General features: G+C 36.9%; 1 protein-coding gene across 7 annotated transcripts in view; it reads left to right on the plus strand.

Moving 5' to 3' along the window:
• The window catches only part of kst (spectrin beta chain, non-erythrocytic 5 kst), a 383,292-nt gene that overhangs the window by 176,914 nt on the left and 184,791 nt on the right, over positions 1-21,587 (plus strand). For 6 of the 7 annotated variants that reach the window (XM_069824777.1, XM_069824774.1, XM_069824771.1 and 3 more), the window contains exons 2-3: positions 14,125-14,282; positions 19,944-20,111. In XM_069824777.1, the coding sequence (XP_069680878.1) occupies positions 14,163-14,282; positions 19,944-20,111 (288 nt within the window). In that variant the 5' untranslated portion in view covers positions 14,125-14,162. Of the gene's footprint in view, positions 1-5,795; positions 5,888-14,124; positions 14,283-19,943; positions 20,112-21,587 lie in introns of those variants that run through there. The other variant, XM_069824778.1, reaches the window with a different exon arrangement.

Below are 21,587 nucleotides of genomic sequence, written 5' to 3' on the forward strand. Positions count from 1 at the left end.
GCATAAATACACACAAAAAATTTCATCACAGAATGTTGGATAGTTTTTGAGTTATGTGGAAAACGCTTTCGTCACTGCACAGTGAACTGAATTTTGAAGGAAAAAAATGTAAATATCTTTTTTAAATCGTAAAAATAATTTTTTCATGTAGCAGAAGGGCGATGTTTGACACTTACTAATTTTCATTATTGTAAAGATACAGTAATGGAGGGAAAAATGTTGAAAATTTCCAAAATTTTACTGCTGTAAGCTGTACCTAACCCCATAAGGCGCTTGTCTGCCGGTCTGAAGTTGCGCTCGGGCGCGGATTCGATCCCCGCTTGGGCTGATTACCTGGTTGGGTTTTTTTCCGAGGTTTTCCCCAACCGTAAGGTGAATGCCAGGCAATCTATGGCGAATCCTTGGCCTCATCTCGCCAAATACCATCTCGCTATCACCAATCTCATCGACGCTAAATAACCTCGTAGTTGATACAGCGTCGTTAAATAACCAACTAAAAACACCAAGAAATAATCAAGAGGTTTGTATTCAATATTCAGAATTATGTGATGTAAGAAATTATGGAGTTCAAGGACTATAAGTAGGCGTAATAAAAACGGTACCCGTTTCAGAATAGAATGTTATACCATAACCTCAATTTGTCTAATGTTGATGTTTTAGTAATCGTAAATTCTACAGTGCTTGGGAAAAGTGGCATAAGTCAGTTTCCACAAACCTTTTTTGATAATTTATTGACAACTTATACTGGTTTATATCGATTTGATTTTTTTCTGTATGAATTATTGTAATGGGACACAAATTCCACAATTTGGGACATATGGCCGAAATCTACGACTGACTAGGATCCAGAATACAAAGCAGAGGTAAAAAAGGTAAAAAGGTAAAGGTATCCCCGTAACATGCCATGAAGGCACTTGGGGGGCATGGAGGTAGAGCCCCTTGCTTTCCATGACCTCGGCACTAGAATAAGGTGGTGTGGTCGGCACCACGCTCTGACCGCCTTTTACCCCCGGGAAAGACCCGGTACTCAATTTTATAGGAGGCTGAGTAAACCTCAGGGCCGTTCTGAAAGTTTGGTAACGAGAAAAAATCCTGTCACCACCTGGGATCGAACCCCGGACCTTCCAGTCCGTAGCCAGCTGCTCTACCAACTGAGCTACCCGGGTTAAATGAAAAATACAATATGATTGCGGAGAGAATACGGAAAAATGATAAATTTAAAAATAAAGTACAATTTGATTTCGGAGAAACATGAGATGAAAATACATTGAAGAGTAATGAAATGAAGTAAAAAAAATTACATAGTATTATACAAGTGATTGTGTAAAATGGACAATGAATCTCTCAGTACCATTAGACAAATTTTGTTAATGTCCTCATTAGAAAATTTAAGAGAAAGGAGAATGGTTTTGGTTAACTTAAATGAAGTTCCCCTGGCGCCAAAAAGAAGTCCTTTCACTTCCCATGTATTAATATTCATTTTGTATCTCTCACTGAAGTGAGGAATACATGGGTTGTAAATAGACTTCTTTTCATCGTACTTATGTAGGGGAGAGTCGGGTAGTATCGGACATCGGGTAATATCGGACAGTGAGTTTCTTTCATCTACCACACGATGATAGTACCTGATTGACATGGTTACGTTTCTGTGATGTCGCATAGAGAAACCTAACCATGTCATTCAGGTACTACCATATGGTGGTAGATGAAAAAAACGCACTGTCCGATACTACCCGATGTCCGATACTACCCGACTCTCCCCTATTTTTTTCCAAGCGAGCAGATGTTCCGTAAGTTGTCAATAAATTATCAGAAAAGGTTTTTGGAAACTGACTTGTGTCACTTTTCCCAAACACTGCAGAATTCTACAGCCTTTGTCAGATTTTATCCATGAATTTCATATTGTAGGATAACAATGTCATGCCGAGTATTGCAATATATCAAGTTAGGGTAATTTTTCACAATTACGCTACCAAAGGAAGGCGGATAACAGTTGACCCCTCTCCCACCAAAGAACACTACGGGATAGCGTGGAAGAGTGGAGGTTTTGTGTGGATAAGTGACGTCTAGTGAACATGGCTGAGGTAATAAGAAATAGCTCATAGGTGGCATTAGTGGTGTATTTAAAATCTGATGAAACCAAACCTAACCTGTTACTGATCTTCGACCTTACGAAAAGTCGCTTTCTATGTATCCACTTATATATTGTAAAGAGCATACCAAAAGCCTGAACTGACCTAACCTAACCTGTTAGCTACTGGTTCTCAATCTTAAGAAAACACACTTTCTATTTTTCCACCCTTATTGGCGTCGCCCCTCAATTTATTTTTATTTACGATACGTATGACTCCACTATGAGCTAAATATATAAATAAATCGTACCTCTCTCTGGTAGTGCAATTGTGAAGAAATAAGTATATTAGTAAAATATTAGCCTATGCCATTTAATCATATGGCGTGTTATATTCTTTTGATTAATTGTATATTAATTGAAGAGTCCTCTGCAAGAATGATGGGTGTCTTTTGAAATACATTTTGCAGGAGAAGCAATTGAAAGTTTGAAATGCTTAGCGCTCAAAGCTTAACTGTGATTTTCCGATCATTACTGGACAATGACTATCAGTGTTAATGCCATATAACTCTGTATGTACATTCTATATGTCTTAAGCTATGCATTGACAGTCTTGGTTCATTTTCGACAAGAAAGTGACATCCATCATTCTTGCAGTGGACTCTTCAATTATTATTCTATTCGCTAAATAATCTTATTAAATATCACGCGAGGTTTTCAATTACTTTGAATAAATTGACTCTCTCTTCTCGCCTTCTGATATTATGGTAATCTTGAATTCGAATAGGTAATTATTTTATGATTCTGTATTGAGCAAACAAAAAAACAATAACTACAGGCTTACTTCTGCTTCTCTTACTAAAAGCGGAGAGAATCAAAAGCACGTGATATCTAATGTATTCCTCCGCATGGTGTCGCTTTCTGTTTTCTCGATGTGTTTACTTTTTCTGTTTATTGGAACTCTTTTCGAGCCTAAAAACTGTAACGTCAGTAAATTCATTGTATAATTCCTGTTGGCGTCGTACAAAATTTTGTCCAATATTCTCTTGAGAAGATTAACTCCATATGTAGATGAAATTATTGGAGATCACCAGTGTGGTTTTAGGCGTAATAGATCAACTATTGACCAGATATTTTGTATTCGACAGATAATGGAGAAAAAATGGGAGTGTAAGGGTACAGTGCATCAGTTATTCATAGATTTAAAAAAGGCATATGGCTCGGTTAAGAGAGAAAATTTATATGATATTCTTATTGAATTTGGTATTCCCAAGAAACTAGTTCGATTAATTAAAATGTGTCTCAGTGAAACGTACAGCAGAGTCCGTATAGGTCAGTTTCTATCTGATGGTTTTCCAATACACTGCGGGCTAAAGCAAGGAGATGCACTATCACCTTTACTTTTTAACTTTGCTCTGGAGTATGCCATTACGAAAGTCCAGGATAACAGAGAGGGTTTGGAATTGAACGGGTTACATCAGCTGCTTGTCTATGCGGATGACGTGAATATGTTAGGAGAAAATCCACAAACGATTAGGGAAAACACGGAAATTTTACTGGAAGCAAGTAAAGAGATAGGTTTGGAAGTAAATCCCGAAAAGACGAAGTATATGATTATGTCTCGTGACGAGAATATTGTACGAAATGGAAATATAAAAATTGGAAATTTATCCTTTGAAGAGGTGGACAAGTTCAAATATCTTGGAGCAACAGTAACAAATATAAGTTATATTCGGGAGGAAATTAAACACAGAATAAATATGGGAAATGCCTGTCATTCTGTTGAGGAGCTTTTGTCGTCCAGTCTGCTGTCGAAAAATCTGAAAGTTAGAATTTATAAAACATTTATATTACCGGTTGTTCTTTATGGTTGTGAAACTTGGACTGTCACTTTGAGAGAGGAACATAGGTTAAGAGTGTTTGAGAATAAGGTGCTTAGGTAAATATTTGGGGCTAAGAGGGATGAAGTGACAGGAGAATGGAGAAAGTTACACAACACAGAACGGCACGCATTGTATTCTTCACCTGACATAATTAGGAACATTAAATCCAGACGTTTGAGATGGGCAGGGCATGTAGCACGTATGGGCGAATCCAGAAATGCATATAGAGTGTTAGTTGGGAGGCCGGAGAGAAAAAGATCTTTGGGGAGGCCGAGACGTAGATGGGAAGATAATATTAAAATGGATTTAAGGGAGGTGGGATATGATGATAGAGACTGGATTAATCTTACTCAGGATAGGGACCGATGGCGGGCTTATGTGAGGGCGGCAATGAACCAGGAAGTAAGTAAGTCCTGTAATATGATCAGTCGTCACTTCAGGGTATTTCTCAGGGAACTTATAAAGCTCGTTCAGTATAATTTTCTATTCCTCACATGTTAAAGGGTTTGGTTGGCGATGTTTCTGATAGAAAACCATAAATTGCGACACCAACCTGATTTTGATTTTATACGAAACTGATGTTTCAGGTAAATTACGGACGTTTATCATTGCCAGGTTATAATGGCGAGTTCGGATTAGATTTTCAGTATTAATTTGTTTACTGACCTTATAAGGTGGGTGCTCCTGTTATGGCCATGTTCCTGATTGTGAGTTAGTTAACCAAAAAATCCGCTAAATTGCAGCAGTATCCAGTGAAAGGGCATCCTGGTATGTCACTTGATCGTATTCCATCCAGTCAGGTTGAGCAATATAGCTGCAGTTGCCTGTTTTACGGTTTTCATGTGACCTCTTCTTATTTTTCTCTGGTAAGTCTCCTTTGTTTTATGCATGTTTTTCAAAGACTTGTTTCATGAAAACCATCGTACTCCATTCAGTTTTTAATGTTCTGTTGATTGGTGTTGTAGTTGATGGCGTACCTTTTACGAGTCCATAATCAAACGATTTTCGTGAAAGCTTACCTGCTCCTGATATGGCCATATCAAATGCACCATGGCTATATCAAGTTCATTTCACTTCTATTTTTTCACCTGACAAATTTACATGCCTTATAGCTGGGATTACGCAAAAATTTTGTATTTTAAGAAAAAGAACTTAATTTTTTTTATGGAAAAAACTTGTTTTGACTGCACTTTTGAATTATAAGAAAGATTATTAAGTGTCATTTTTATTCATTTTACACCAAAATTATTTAATTTTAGTACAACTGCGCTATCAAACTGAAAACAATCACGATTTGTAGTACATGGAACAAGGGTGGCCATATCATGTGCACATGTTCCTGATATAGCCATTAGGTAGACTTTTGGAATTTAGGACTTTTTGGACAATTAAAGATATTTTTATGGGGAAAGGAAATTGTTTTAAGAAAGTCCATTAGACTGAGAACGAGTAAGAAAAAAGTGGTTTACATTTTTTTCAAAATGGCGGCTAGAAAAATTCTCAAACCTTAGCATGGCCATATCAGGGACACCTACCTCATTTTTCGAGAGCGTTCAATACTTGGCAATTAAAATTCAAGTAATAAATTTCACTATACCATGGAAACTTCAGATTACAAAGAGTTTCGTACCTGCTTCTTTTATTTACCTCAACTTTTTAGTAAGAGCGACAGGAGAATAGAAACAAAACACGCCTATAGCTGACTTGTCTGGTTTTGAACCCAGAGTCGTTGACCGCGAAATTCGGGAGGTGCGACAACGCATCCGGAAGAGGGAGCGTCCGCTCCTGATAACCAGGGTGTGGGCGCATTCCTGTGCAGGACACACTGCCTGATTGATAAACTCTGTGCTCAGTGCCATGCTTCAGTTCGACGAGTGAGGTGTGCCAGCCGGGTTGCAGCTTGCTCCTGCGATTGTTAACGAAGATTCTCTTGGTAAACAGCTTGCGTTTTATGCTACAGTTTTGCAAACCTATGACGAGGAGCGTGATTGTTTTGTTTTGTTTTTGTGGTTGTTACGGAGATTGTTAGCAACAGCATTCGTTTGTTCTCTGCTTTTCATCTTTCGAGGTTGCATTTCTTTGCAAAATAACGTAGGCCTACACTGGGCTGCAAAACAAATGCCGGGTCGAAGTCGTTATCGATTTGAAATATTATCAGGACTTCGCTTAAGAAGCAATAGAAATAGGTACACAGAAGGCATTACATTCAATTTTCAGTTCTGTATCTACATTTATAGTAAAAGTTTATATTTATAGACTAATACAATTATATATTTTCTGTTATAATACAACATGAAACGTAATTGGCCGTATATATTGATTGTAACAATGACAGTATCCAAGGATAATAAGGAAGGCTGTGGAATACCATATAAACTGCAGTTTCACTATTTTCGTGTAGCGTTCTTATTAATGTTGTAAAATAAAAACATTTGAATAATTTGAAATCAATTCATATTAAATAATAATGTGAACATGTTATAAAAATTGTATTTACATGTTTTTAAAAAAGTAATCTTAGGACAATAGCTTTCCACCTCGCCATGTTTGTTAAAATCCTCGGAAAATGATATAATTTCGTATCGGCATTTCTTTTGCAGCCCAATGTACGGTATGCCATTATTTTGTGTGTACTTAGGGTATCATGGGGAATTCATCTCTACACAGGTTTCTTGATCTTACTACTTTCCAACTGTTGCAGGACTGTCAGAATCCTTTTCATCGTACAGCTTTCGTGTTGAAATTGCTTCTGATTTAACTGCTGTTCTCTGTGAGATAGCAAACATTTAGATCATAGTAAATTTTAGGTCCCTTGTAATTTTTATAGTCTGTCATTAGACTCTATGAACTGAGACCAGAATATGAAACGTACCGGTAAATGTAGTAAAAGCTGCGAATATTATTTCAAAATACTGTACGCACCTATAGGTAAGTTTTGTTTAAATTAAGTAGAAATCTAAGAAAGTAGCACATTTTTATTACTCGTCAAATATTTTACGTTCCACAGTTGGCACTATTATATTACTCCAAATTTTCAATAAGAAATGTACGCTATTTGTTTATTAATATTAGTTCTACCTGCTTGAAGAGCTTTGTACGTTTTCTGAATCGTGACAAAATAGATTTGGATTTCTCATTCATGTTAGTTTGAGTCTTCGCTGAAACATCTGACGCTGCATCTTCCTTGTCCTTTTCAAAGACTTCTTGCAACTTCATTTTCACTTAATATACTCGGTTATTATCATAGGCGGAATATACAGGCTGCTACAAAAGACCTTTCCGGTTTCGAACAAATGTAATTTACGTTCTATGAATCTGAGGTGCATGAAAATAGCACCAATGGAAAGAGAAACTCAAAAAGTTTAGTTGTGGCAACATTGTTTTCTTAGTTGGTAACACTGCCTCATAATAGCGCATATACACAAATTTGTTCATTGTTGAGGCGAAATGGCTGCTATAGAGGACAGAAAAGCTTGATTTTGATGTGAACCATTCAGTTATTAATGTGTAACGGCATTACCGAACAAGGTTTGGTGCAGATCCACCCAGTGGGCCTACAATCCGTAAATAGTACACTGATTTTAAGGCAAGATTCTTTGCAAGCGGTTAGGATTCCATTCGTACAGACTACAGGTGTTACAGTTGTGCCAAACTTAAAGAAAATTCTGGTTTAGTAACGATGAAATACAAAATTATTAAACAGTTACCGGAAATTGCAGACGCATTCATGTGGTGCTGTAGCATAATTCAATTGAAATATGAACATCGATAGTGCATTTGTTTTCCAGTTGACGTTGATGTGTAAATAGTGTGGTAACGTGATCGTGCTTTTACTGCGTATTTCGAAGACGGATGTTCTGCGGTGAAATGTGTGTCTTCGAAGAATCCGTCCACACGAAGTGACGTGGGGGTGTGTGATGCTTTTCAAGGAATACACGATACGCGGGACTGACGAATCAAAACACAGCCCGAGTTTGAAAACGTTACATCAAAGGATCGTAAATAATTTTCCAGAACTCTACTGCAACACGTGTTCTGGCGTCCTTTGATCACGTTTTTTTTCTTCTGTAGTGTAGGCTTACTGTAGGATTTTGTGATCATGAGAACTTTTATCACTGGAACTTGGGCAGCAATTGGCAGTCTTTTGTAGCTCGAAATGAAAATCTTTATTCAGCTGTCTAGATATGGTTATTATTTCATTTTTAAGAGTATTTGATTTGAATTACCAAATGCTAAAATAAGTGTTGTGATGACCCATTTCTCCTTATATACTTTTACTTACTTCGCAGCATTTCCTGAAAGAAATCGCCCAGCCATCCGGGAAATTTCTGTAATAGCGATGACGTATTAATAAATGAATAACGTATTTTGCTTCTTCTTTATTTCAGTGATTTATATCTTTATACAACGGGACCGTGTTAAAACAGTTGCTGTAGATCTGTGATCTCGGTATCAGATGGACTTGGAAAAGATTCACTTGAAACGTTTTTTTATGATGTGAAAGCTTAACGAAATATTAAGCGTAATTTTAATTTGATAAATTATTATTCATACATAAATGGGTTAATAAATGTGGAGAGTATGAGGACAGGAATAGTTAATTTAACACAGTCTAATTTTATTCTAAAGTACTTAAATGGCATGAATTTACAAATGAACCCAATTCTCTGTAATGGCATATAATTTATTATTATTATTATTATTATTATTACTACTATTATTATTATTATTATTATTATTATTATTATTATTATTATTATTCATTACAACTTCAAGCAATTCATTGGCGTCATATTGATGTGTGAATCGTTTCATCTATGAATTGCATTGTTGTCTGCAGACTAGGCCGCATGGAATGAGGAAGCGACTATGAAGTAGTTAACGAGAAGGCCCCGCCTTGTTAAATTTAAATGTGGGGAGTATGAAGACAAATGAAAAGAAATATCAAACTTCTATTTCAAATCCCAAACATCCTTGCAATTCCAACCATGCTCACGATAACAATCACGAACAGCATAATGTTTCAGGCAGTTATAGGCATTCGATAAATCCTCTGTCACTTTTTGATTGCATCGTAAATTGTGCTGTAATGGCAAAGTGTGTTGCAGTTTATATTGATAGCATTATTCACAATTTCTATTAATTTTCTGAGACGTCACATGGCTCCTGAAAATTGGTTCGTTTCAGAACGCACCTCCAGTGCTAGGAAATAATAGACACGCGATTTCGCGCGTTGTCATTTGTTTTATTCTGGATTGAGGCGCCGAACCTTGACCTCGAAGTGTGAGATGCATCCACCGTCGGGCGTGCCTGCAGGAAGCACGGAACAGATGCAGCCTTCAGCAGAGCGGAAGTCTCGGTTTGAAAAACAAATGCAGTCAGCCTCCCGCAACGCGAGAAAAACGAACATCGCATCGCGGAGGTATCGCATTGTTATCTGCTGCTATAAACACCATTAGCCAAGAATAGAAAATCGTAACAAAAAAGAGAGATTTTATATTTGTATAAATATCCAAATGTGCTGTCAAGGCCGCCCATGTGTATTTTCCAAGGGGGGAATTAACGAAGATCTCAGCTATCAGATTGGTATGATGCTTTCCAGAAAAAAAAAAAGAAAAAAGATAATTTGATCTCGCGAAAGGAATTTAGAGCATATGAACATCGTTATTAAGTCAGAGTTTCAAGAACACGTTTTAATAAAAAAAGCGGTTGATAATTAATTAATAAAAATAAAATTGCTCATGATAGCTGGCAGCAAGGTAAGCACCGTATTTATACGAATATAATACGCATCCCAGTTTTTAATCCTAAAATCCATAAAAAAAATTACTGGTGCATATAATATGCATATGTGCTAAAAAACCACTCAAAATTAAAATTGTATTATCAAGAGGATTATCTTTAACTATACATTACATTCAACAGTAATTCTCTAGTCGACAAATTAAAACTTTTTTCTTGTAACTGGTGTAAAATGGGTGGATTTACCTAATTTTCGGGTGCTGAATTCAGTGGGAAAATCAGTTTGTTTCTATTACGTCACATTTTCTAGATACACAGCACTAACACAAACACAGGAATACAGTAATACGATATTGGTAAATATGAACCATTTTAAATTCAAGCATAACATAAATACAACTTTGAATTCCACTAAAGTTTTCTTGACAACATAAAAAAACTTATAAACCAACAAAATCACGTTTCAGCACGCACTAGACTACAGGGCTGACGAAATTAGCTGAGTCTCTTCTATCAGACAAAGCGAGTACACTTTTCGCACAACTAAATACCTCTGCCATTGAGTGACTCTTCTGAAAACTTCTTCCACCGTATAATACATCTAAATACAGAGTTTATCCATCATAATTCTTATTTATTATACACTATTCCTGAAAAAATGACATTAACAATATAAACAATTTTAAAATCCTTATAAAATCTAAAATACCTCAAAATCCTTACGTGATACAGCAATTCCGAAGGCCGTTTCGGATTCTACAACAAAACCACAGTCTAGTATATACAGTCACGAAGCTTGAGTTTATGAGGGTACTAGAAACAATCGACTGTGCCGGTAATATTTCGCAGTGTCTGTAATGAGACGATAGTAGCGATCCTAGTGGTTAGCAACTATCTACGTATTGAGCTTCGTGACTATATACTAGACTGTGACCAAACATTAATATGAATTGTTATATCACACACCAGATGCAAAATGGCTGTTAACCAGTGCAGTAAATTCTTCTGATTTATTTAAAAACGCATAACTGTAGCAAGCAGGCAGGCAGGCAGGGTAAATAAATGAGTAAGCAAACAGTACCAGATCGGGCAAGGCAAAAATAAAATTATTATTATTATTATTAGTATTATTATTATTATTATTATTATTATTATTATTATTATTATTATTATTATTGGATTCACTCTTATTCATAGCTTATTTCATTCGTTTATTACACACACTTCTAACTTATATATTCACCCTAATTCCTTTATATACGTTACACGCCATCATATCGATTCTCTCAAATCTATTGTCAGTTTTTTTGTTCGTTATTTTCATAACATTTACTTTTTTCATGGCGTCTTCAAAGTTCTGATGTAGAAGTGTTTTCTAAAATTTTCATAAGAGCTTCCTATGTAGTCCCTATTCTTTCAATTGTTCTATTTCTCTTGCCAGGATCCAAAACTGAAGCGCATTATAATAGCACGGGCGCTACCACAACATTGTTTAATTTTATTTCTGTTTTTATTGATTTTAAATGGGATTAAATTGATGCTAATACACGATGAAAAACCTGTAGCAGCGTGGAATGAAGGCTTTAGAGAAACCCTTGTGAAGGGAGCATATGACGATTAATTTTTGTTGTTTTTACTCCTATTTCACTGTTTAGGTATGCAAATCAAACGTGTTTCACGCCTGCTGATTTACTTTGTAACCTAAAAATCTGGTTTGACCTTCAGGAAGTATTCATTATGCCAAGTGGATTAAAACATTAGCCAATTGCGTTGAAAGGCGCCAAATTGTTCAGCCAAGCAGGATATCAATCCAGAGACTGTTGTTCCTCATTCTAGATCTCGAGTGGATAGATAAAGCATCACACGTTTGATTTCGTAATGTTTGGCAACTGTGCCAATCTCGAATTCCAGCCTTGATGAGTGATTGACCGTTCGTCAAGAGATAAGGTGATGTCGTTTGGAACACTCTTCGCTTGGCAGTGCCGAATTTTCAACTTTATTAGTGCGGAGAACTTGTGGGACACACGTTATAATCCGCTTTATCTGTTATCGTACTTATATAATTGGGATTATATTTCGAATGCGAAGTGTCAGCACAGTGAAACAGCACAAATTCAGTGATCACAAGACAGAAGGGAAGAAGGAATGTAACAGGTTGGGTTTTTGCGTCTGGCATTCGAAATCATATTGCACGTAATATCAGAAATTTGGTATGGCGATCTCGGTTTAGATTCCTTAAACACGGAAATATTTTAGGACTACAGCAAAGTACCATAAGTTAAATTAAGATCCAATCTACACCTTTTCCAGTTGTATTTCAGAAAATATCAATTTAATTTCAGAAATTATCAAATGTATTTCAGATTAGTCAATTTAATTTCAGAAATTAATTGTATTTCAGATTTGTCATTTCAATTTCAGATAGTATCAATTGTGTTTCAGATTTGTGAATTCAGTTTCAGATAGCATCAATTGTATTTCAGATTTGTGAATTCAGTTTCAGATAGTATCAATTGCATTTGAGATTTGTCAATTCAATTTCAGATAGTATCAATTGTATTTCAGATTTGTCAGTTCAATTTCAGATAGTATCAATTGTGTTTCAGATTTGTCAATTCAATTTCTGATAACATCAATTGTATTTCAGATTTGTCAATTCAGTTTCAGATAACATCAATTGTATTTCAGATTTGTCAATTCAATTTCAGATAACATCAATTGTATTTCAGATTTGTCAACTCAATTTCAGATAGTATCAATTGCATTTGAGATTTGTCAATTCAATTTCAGATAGTACCAATTGTATTTCAGATTTGTCAATTCAATTTCAGATAGTATCAATTGTATTTCAGATTTGTCAATTCAATTTCAGATAGTATCAATTGTATTTCAGATTTGTCAATTCAATTTCAGATAGTATCAATTGTATTTCAGATTTGTCAATTCAATTTCAGATAGTATCAATTGTATTTCAGATTTGTCAGTTCAATTTCAGATAGTATCAATTGTGTTTCAGATTTGTCAATTCAATTTCTGATAACATCAATTGTATTTCAGATTTGTCAATTCAATTTCAGATAACATCAATTGTATTTCAGATTTGTCAACTCAATTTCAGATAGTATCAATTGCATTTGAGATTTGTCAATTCAATTTCAGATAGTACCAATTGTATTTCAGATTTGTCAATTCAATTTCAGATAGTATCAATTGTATTTCAGATTTGTCAATTCAATTTCAGATAGTATCAATTGTATTTCAGATTTGTCAATTCAATTTCAGATAGTATCAATTGTATTTCAGATTTGTCAATTCAATTTCAGATAGTATCAATTGTATTTCAGATTTGTCAATTCAATTTCAGATAGTATCAATTGTATTTCAGATTTGTCAATTCAATTTCAGATAGTATCAATTGTATTTCAGATTTGTCAATTAAATTTCAGATAGTATCAATTGTATTTCAGATTTGTCAATTCAATTTCAGATAGTATCAATTGTATTTCAGATTTGTCAATTCAATTTCAGATAGTATCAATTGTATTTCAGATTTGTCAATTCAATTTCAGATAGTATCAATTGCATTTGAGATTTGTCAATTCAATTTCAGATAGTATCAATTGTATTTCAGATTTGTCAATTAAATTTCAGATAGTATCAATTGTATTTCAGATTAGTCAATTGTATTTCAGATAGTATCAAATGTATTTCAGATTTGTCAATTCAATATCAGATAGTATCAATTGTATTTCAGATTTGTGAATTCAATTTCAGATAGCATCAATTGTATTTCAAATTAGTCTAATTGACTAATCTGAAATACAATTGATACTATCTGAAATTAAATTGACAAATCTGGAATACAATTGATGTTTTCTGAAATACAATCGATACTATCTGAAATTGAATTGTCTAATCTGAAATGCAATTGATAATTTCTGAAATTAAATGGATATTTTCTGAAATACAACTGGAAAAGGTATAGTGTAACCTGCAATATTATTATATTTTATTTTTCTCTACTTGCTAACGAATTGTATTCTATATTTCAAATATTTAATGCTAAATAAGTAAATTTTTTGGCGAGGAAGTGACATTTTTATTTCGTTATGCGGATTTTTTCGTAAAAAGAATGAAATTCGTTGAATTGAAATACCGTACTTCAACATTAAATTATATCGAAAAAAGGGAGGGAGTAGAAAATAATTTCGTAATATTGAGTATTTCGTTAAACTGGCGTTCGTTATAACGTCAGTTTACTGTATATCGTCCGCCAAAGGCCTTTTTACTCCCCAAACTCTTATTTATTTTCATGATGCATGTCCAAGTGTAGTTTTAGTAAGGCGATCTTCATTTAGGTTCCTTGAACACTCAAATACTTGAAGACTGTTACGTCTCCGATCTCATGTGTTCGTGGTGTGCTTGCAGGTGTGTCGCAGTATGAGCATCTCAGTGCCACCGCAGGCATGACGCAGAGAGAAGATGTGCTCAAGTTCGAGCAGGGCCGCATCCGGGCGCTGCAGGAGGAGCGGCTGGCCATCCAGAAGAAAACCTTCACCAAATGGATGAACTCCTTCCTGCTGAAGGTGAGTCCTCCATGCCAACGCTAACTACCCGTGGAAACAGTACACCTCTGTTTACACACTTATCCAGTCACACTAACCAAAACATTCACACCCACCCAACACATAACAATTCACACACCCATCCTACCCATTCACATCCACCCAACACATAACAATTCACACACCCATCCTACCCATTCACATCCACCCAAACATAACAATTCACACACCAATCCTACCCATTCACATCCACCCAAACATAACAATTCACACACCCATCCTACCCATTCACATCCACCCAAACATAACAATTCACACACCACCCAAACATAACAATTAAAAACACACATCCTACCCATTCACATCCACCCAAACATAACAATTCACACACCCATCCTACCCATTCACATCCTCCCAAACATAACTATTCACACACCCATCCTACCCATTCACATCCACCCAAACATAACAATTCACACACCCATCCTACCCATTCACATCCACCCAAACATAACAATTCACACACCACCCAAACATAACAATTCACACACCACCCAAACATAACAATTGACACACCCATCCTACCCATTCACATCCACCCAAACATAACAATTCACAGACCCATCCTACCCCATTCACATCCACCCAAACATAACAATTCACACACCCATCCTACCCATTCACATCCACCCAAACATAACAATTAACACATCCATCCTACCCATTCACATCCACCCAAACATAACAATTCACACACCCATCCTACCCATTCACATCCACCCAACACATAACAATTGACACACCAATCCTACCCATTCACATCCACCCAGCACATAACAATTCACACACTAATCCTACCCATTCACATCCACCCAAACATAACAATTCACACACCCATCCTACCCATTCACATCCACCCAAACATAACAATTCACACACCACCCAAACATAACAATTCACACACCCATCCTACACATTCACATCCACCCTAACATAACAATTCACACACCACCCAAACATAACAATTCACACACCACCCAAACATAACAATTCACACACCCATCCTACCCATTCACATCCACCCAAACATAACAATTCACACACCACCCAAACATAACAATTCACACACCACCCAAACATAACAATTCACACACCACCCAAACATAACAATTCACACACCCATCCTACCCATTCACATCCACCCAAACATAACAATTCACACACCCATCCTACCGATTCACATCCACCCAAACATAACAATTCACACACCCATCATACCCATTCACATCCACCCAAACATAACAATTCACACACCACCCAAACATAACAATTCACACACCACCCAAACATAACAATTCACACACCCATCCTACCCATTCACATCCACCCAAACATAACAATTCACACACCACCCAAACATAACAATTCACACATCCATCCTACCCATTCACATCCACCCAAACATAACAATTCACACACCCATCCTACCCATTCACATCCTCCCAAACATAACAATTCACACACCCATCCTACCCATTCACATCCACCCAAACATAACAATTCACACACCCATCCTACCCATTCACATCCACCCAACACATAACAATTGACACACCAATCCTACCCATTCACATCCACCCAACACATAACAATTCACACACCCATCCTACCCATTCACATCCACCCAAACATAACAATTCACACACCCATCCTACCCATTCACATCCACCTAAACATAACAATTCACACACCCATCCTACCCATTCACATCCTCCCAAACATAACAATTCACACACCCATCCTACCCATTCACATCCACCCAAACATAATAATTCACACACCCATCCTACCCTTTCACATCCACCCAACACATAACAATTCACACACCCATCCTACCCATTCACACCCACCCAACACATAACAATTCACACACCCATCCTACCCATTCACATCCACCCAAACATAACAATTCACACACCCATCCTACCCATTCACATCCACCCAAACATAACAATTCACACATCCATCCTACCCATTCACATCCACCCAACACAACAATTCACACACCCATCCTACCCATTCACATCCACCCAAACATAACAATTCACACACCCATCCTACCCATTCACATCCACCCAAACATAACAATTCACACACCCATCCTACCCATTCACATCCACCCAACACATAACAATTCACACACCCATCCTACCCATTCACATCCACCCAACACATAACAATTCACACACCCATCCTACCCATTCACATCCACCCAACACATAACAATTCACACACCCATCCTACCCATTCACATCCTCCCAAACATAACTATTCACACACCCATCCTACCCATTCACATCCACCCAAACATAACAATTCACACACCCATCCTACCCATTCACATCCACCCAAACATAACAATTCACACACCACCCAAACATAACAATTCACACACCACCCAAACATAACAATTGACACACCCATCCTACCCATTCACATCCACCCAAACATAACAATTCACACACCCATCCTACCTATTCACATCCACCCAAACATAACAATTCACACACCCATCCTACCCATTCACATCCACCCAACACATAACAATTCACACACCCATCCTACCCATTCACATCCACCCAACACATAACAATTCACACACCCATCCTACCCATTCACATCCACCCAACACATAACAATTCACACACCCATTCTACCCATTCACATCCACCCAAACATAACAATTCACACACCCATCCTACCCATTCACATCCACCCAACACATGACATTTCACACACCCATCCTACCCATTCACATCCACCCAACACATAACAATTCACACACCCATCCTACCCATTCACATCCACCCAAACATAACAATTCACACACCCATCCTACCCATTCACATCCACCCAACACATAACAATTCACACACCCATCCTACCCATTCACATCCACCCAAACATAACAATTCACACACCCATCCTACCCATTCACATCCACCCAACACATAACAATTCACACACCCATCCTACCCATTCACATCCACCCAACACATAACAATTCACACACCCATTCTACCCATTCACATCCACCCAACACATAACAATTCACACACCCATCCTACCCATTCACATCCACCCAACACATAACAATTCACACACCCATCCTACCCATTCACATCCACCCAAACATAACAATTCACACACCCATCCTACCCATTCACATCTACCCAACACATAACAATTCACACACCCATCTTACCCATTCTCACCCACCCAAACATTCATACTGATCCACACAACCATTCAACACTCAACCATCCGCACATCCTTCCAACAAACAACTATTCACATTTTTACACATCCATCCACATCTGTACACATCTATCCACAGACTCAGCAAACACCCAATCATCCACACTTTTACACACCCCTCCAACATACTACAAGATACACTCCTCTACATCCATCTACCCATCGATCCATTCACATTCGTCCAACACCTAACCATTCACACCCATCCAAATACCCCCTCAAATCCAGTCATCCAAACCTACCCTACAACCAATCATCCACAGTTTTACGCAACCCTCCAACATACTACAGTCCTACACACTCATCCACTCACCGATCCATTCACATTCGTCCAACACCCAACCATTCACACCCATTGAAACACCCACTCAAACTCAGTCATCCAAACCTACCCTACACCCAACAATTGTACATTCTTGCACACCTGTAAACATACTAACTTACCATCTACACTGCTGCACATTCATCTAACAACCGATGCATTTACATCCACCCAAAAACTCAATCATCCACACACTTACTCACCCACTCTACACATCAAGACACTCCGTCATAACTCACACTGACCATCACACATCTACCCACACATCTATTCAATCGTCCATCACGCTCGCCTACCAGTTCATCCACTCAGTACTGCACTTCATTTACTCAACCATTCATCATTCACGCCAACTTATCTATCCGTAAGTTCATTAAACCTTCCATCAATTCGTCTGTGTATTCACCCATGTAGCTAGTAACCCCTTCCACCCCATCCGACTCAATCATCCACGTTTTCACTCCAGCTCACACATCGCATCCATCCATCCATCCATCCATCCATCCATCCATCCATCCATCCATCCATCCAAATCATGCATACATGAGTATAATGGAACTATCTTTTTGAGCGTATTGTTTTGTATGTTTAGTAGTGATCTTACTTCTTTATTTTTATAAGTTAAGTTGTCTTTTATTGTTGGTTTATTTTAGTTCGTAGAACTAGGCCAGGATTTCGTTATAGGTTATGTCAGAGTGCTGTATCTACTTGGAAGAGATTTTTGCCTTTGGCATTAAATTATTAGTGCACCCATCTACTCACCCACTGATCCATTAACTCAAAGGCGCATCCTTCTCATTATCTAGACACCTACTTACCCTTCCGCTGCTACGTCCATCACAATTCATTTTCTTTATCTGTTGTTTGTTTTCTTAGTTAATTATTTACTTATTAATTATGTATTTAAATACTTACTTAATTAATTATTTACCGTACATATTTATTTATTTACTTGGTTATGTAATGATTTATTTATGTAGTTATTCAGTTAGCTATTTACTTATTTGTTTGTTTATTTACATATATAATTACTTATTCAATTATCTGTTTATTTATTTATTTCCTTATTTAATCATTTATTTGTTTATCTACTTATTTAATTATTCAGTTATGTATGTATTATTTAATTAGATATTAAATTATTTATTTAGTTCTTCAATTATTTGTTTATTTATTTAATTAGTTGTTTATATATTTCTTAACTTAATTATATTTACTTGTTTAATTACTTATTTACTTATTTCTTTACTTAATTAGTTGTTTATCTGTTCACTATTTCAAATAGTTGTTCAATTACTTAAATTTACTTACCTAATTATTTACTTATTTAGTTATCGACTTGTTTTCTTATACAGGGTGTATCAGAAGGTAAAGTCAATCCTAAAGACGTTATATAGGATCTGTTCTGCAAAATATGGATGTACTATTTTTCCGAATCCGTCACCTTTTTCGAGTTTCACGATGCTAAATTTTCATCGGAATCTCGTACTGTATGGACCCACTTAGTATTTCATTTCGCTCAGTACTGGGATATTTCAGAATAGTCTATTATAACAGATGTTTGTCCTCTCACGTGCATGCAATTCAGCACGCAATTTAATCTTACGTTGCAAGTTCTTCACTCTCTGCTGTTGTATGTCCGCTACAGCTGCGATTTGCTATCTAAGAAATGGAGACACGTGCCTTCGTGAAGGCTCATGCATAAAATCCAATGGAGTGAAGTCTGGAGACCGCGCCGGCCAAGAAATTGGACTATTCCTTTTCACTAGGTATAAGTTGGGGAAACCGAATATATGCTATAAAATACTGAACACTCATCACAACAGTGCATACAGTACTTAGTAACGACAAATTAGCCCACAGAGCATGAAAGCCTGATGAACTTTTATGATCGTTTAACTCGGAAAAGGGAACGAATTCGGAAAAATGATATTAAAGTACTTTTTGCAGCAAATCAAGTCCTCTGTCACACCCTTAACGATGGGCATTTCCTTCTGATATATTTATTTACTGCTTACTAAGCTTCCTCATGACTGCTGCAGGCCCGGATGGAGGTGGAGGACCTGTTCACGGACCTCGCGGACGGCAAGAAGCTGCTGAAGCTGCTGGAGATCATCTCTGGCGAGAAGCTGGGCAAGCCCAACAACGGCAAGATGCGCGTGCACAAGGTCGAGAACGTCAACAAGAGCTTGGCCTTCCTGCACACCAAGGTGGGTGACCACTTACAAAAAATGGTTTTTAGTGCTCCAAATCCCTTGTCCTGATTATAACACTAAACTTAACTAAAAAATTCGGATTAAATGCATTACATATCTAACGGTATGTAGGCTAAACGAAAACGGTACGTTTATATGTAAGGAAAAAATATTTGGAAATACACTTAAATGCGCAGTTTCTCCTTTAATCAGTTGATTAAAATGAAATGATTCTAGTACTAAATGTTTAAACACAACATTGCTCTTTAAACTGGTATTTTCCGAACAACAATGCGTTGAATTCCACTTTTCCCCCATTGCTCTTTAAATTGGTGTTTTCCGAACAACAATGCCTGTAATTGCATATTTTCCCATTGCTCTTTAAACTGGTGTTTTCCGAACAAAAATGCGTTGAAGTCCACATTTTCCCATTGCTCTTCAAACTCATGTTTGCCGAACAACAATGCGTTGAATTACACATTTTCCCTTTGCACTTTAATCTGGTATTTTCCGAATAACAGTGTTTTGGATTCCACATTTTCCCTTTGGTCTTTAAACTGGTGCTTTCCGAATAACAATGCGTTGAATTCCACATTTTCTCAGTGCTCTTTAAACTGGTGTTTTCCGAACAAAAATGCGTTGAAGTCCACATTTTCCCATTGCTCTTCAAACTCATGTTTGCCGAACAACAATGCGTTGAATCCCACATTTTCCCTTTGCTCTTTAAACTGGTATTTTCCGAATAACAGTGTTTTGGATTCCACATTTTCCCTTTGGTCTTTAAACTGGTGCTTTCCGAATAACAATGCGTTGAATTCCACATTTTCTCATTGCCCTTTGAACTGGTGTTTTTCGAACAACAATGCGTTGAATTCCACATTTTCCCATTGCTGATTAAATTGGAGTTTTTCGAACAACAATGCGTGTAATTCCACATTTTCCTATTGCTCTTTAAACTGGTGTTTTTCGAACAACAATGCGTGTAATTCCACATTTTTCCATTGCTCTTTAAACTGGTATTTTCCGAATAACAGTATTTTGGATTCCACATTTTCCCTTTAGTCTTTAAACTGGTGATTTCCGAATAACAATGCGTTGAATTCCACATTTTCCCATTGCCCTTTAAACTGGCGTTTTTCGAACAACAGTACGTTGAATTCCACACTTTCCCATTGCTCTTTAAACTGGTGTTTTCCGAGTAACAATGCGTTGAATTCAACATTTTCCCATTGCTCTTTAAACTGGTATTTTTCCAATAATGCGTTGAATTCCACACTTTCCCATGGCTCTTTAAACTGGTATTTTCCGAATAACAATGTGTTGAATTCCACATTTTCCTATTGCTCTTTAAACTGGCATTTTCCGGACAACAGTGCGTTGAATTCCACCGTAGAACAGTGAATACAAAACCCGCTTTATCGTATCATGTGAATGACTCATGGGGTTGATGAAAAGGATGAATGACGTATTCCTGCTTGTGACGTGTGCCAC

This window comes from Periplaneta americana, chromosome 4 (assembly GCF_040183065.1).
Source record: "Periplaneta americana isolate PAMFEO1 chromosome 4, P.americana_PAMFEO1_priV1, whole genome shotgun sequence".
Lineage (NCBI taxonomy): Eukaryota > Metazoa > Arthropoda > Insecta > Blattodea > Blattidae > Periplaneta > Periplaneta americana.